The 1,587-nt window shown below is 42.1% G+C and overlaps 1 protein-coding gene across 1 annotated transcript; it reads right to left on the bottom strand.

Annotated features, from left to right (window-relative positions):
• Positions 1-458: 458 nt before the first annotated feature.
• LOC125812130 (uncharacterized) lies at positions 459-1,337 on the bottom strand. Its single transcript, XM_049491620.1, has 2 exons — positions 981-1,337; positions 459-842 (listed from the first exon to the last, which is right to left on the bottom strand). The coding sequence occupies exons 1-2, from the start codon at positions 1,335-1,337 to the stop codon at positions 459-461; spliced, it is 741 nt and encodes a 246-aa protein (XP_049347577.1).
• Positions 1,338-1,587: the final 250 nt, after the last annotated feature.

The following is a 1,587-nucleotide window of genomic DNA, read 5'->3' as shown; positions in this document are numbered from 1 at the left end:
ATATGCACAAAACTTTACCACTTCTCATTTCTTTGGAGGAATTTCCTTCTCCATAGCATATCATGCTCATTACAACATTTATAGGCTCCATACAATTTATCTCAAAATCTTATTCAAGATCACATCAAGGCATGATCAACTAGGCATCTCGTGGAGCAATTTAAACAATTCTTCATAAATTCATATAAATCATGAGGGACATAATCATGAAAACTTATTTATTTACTTAAACAAGAATTCAACTAAAATATGCACATCATAACGTGAATATGGAAACTCAATTCACATAAGACTCCAACATGCAACATGCTACTAAGAACTCTTTGTTTTCAAGCTTGAATTAGAATAGAAGGAAAAGATAAAGATATCAACAACCTTACTACTCCACTCATCATCCCCCACCCATCTAAGCTTATCATCAAACAACAAAGAAAATTGACTTACCTTCATTTGTTCCCTTATCCCTGTTTAGCTTGAAGCATATAGAAACGGTTCCTCTTAGGAGCATTTGGATCCGGGCCATCATGAGCAACTTGAATGGTCTCTTTCCCTTTTGCCTTAAGTGTAGGGCAATCTCTCATCGTATGACCCTTACTCCCACGTCCTAAGCGTCCATCCGTACCTGCAAGACACTTGCCCAAATGTTGCTTTCCACAAGTAGCACACCTAGGCCTCTCAAAAGTAGAACCACCTCCATTACCTCTTTGAGGTTTAGCGTTAGACACCCCATCATTGTTGACCATTGAAGAATCTTGGTTATAGAACCTCTTCTTAGACCTAGATTGGTTTTTATCATTCGGCCTAGCCCTCTTCATATCTCTATTCATCCTCCTAAGCTTTGTCTGCTCAAGTTGTTGAGCATAAACCATAAGCCTAGAGATATCCATATCATGATGGAGCATGGCCGTACGACACTCTTCTTACACTAAACCGGAAACCCCCATCACAAACTTATTCATTCTAGCCCTAAAATTTACTACCAAGGTAGGAGCATACTTAGAGAGTTGGGTAAACTTGAGAGAGTATTCCTTCACACTCATATTCCCTTGACGTAGGTTCATGAACTCAGCCAACTTTTGCTCCCTCAACTCCAAGGGCAAACACCTATCAATAAAGGCCGTCTTAAACACTCCCCAATCTATTGGGTCAGCCCCTATGGGTCTCTCATCCCTCCATTGCTCAAACCACACTTGAGCTACATCCTTGAGTTGGTAGGAAGCCAAGTCCGCCTTCTCCCTAGGAGTCACTCCCATTGCATCCAAATACCTAAACACCTCATCTATAAAGTTTTGTGGGTCCTCATCTACCTTAGAACCATAGAAGGTAGGAAGGTTCATCCTTGTGAAATCCCTCAACCTTGAGGCCACGGTACTCTCAATAGCATTCACCCTAGGCCTCACATCTCTATTTTATTGTGTAGTCATGGAGCAGGCCAGCCTCTCTAATCTCCCCATTAGTCATATCCGGGGGAGCATTCTCTTGCCCACCTAAAGGAGCTTGGTCGACTCGCACTCCTTGGGGAGGAACTCTCCCATCATCTATCTCCTCTTCCGCTCTCCTCCGATTAGCCCTCGTATTCATATCCTA

Source organism: Solanum verrucosum, unplaced genomic scaffold (genome assembly GCF_900185275.1).
Source record: "Solanum verrucosum unplaced genomic scaffold, falcon-dt-bn FXZP01000611.1, whole genome shotgun sequence".
Lineage (NCBI taxonomy): Eukaryota > Viridiplantae > Streptophyta > Magnoliopsida > Solanales > Solanaceae > Solanum > Solanum verrucosum.
Note: the sequence above shows the minus strand (reverse complement) of the source record. Positions and strands in the feature narration are given on the sequence as shown.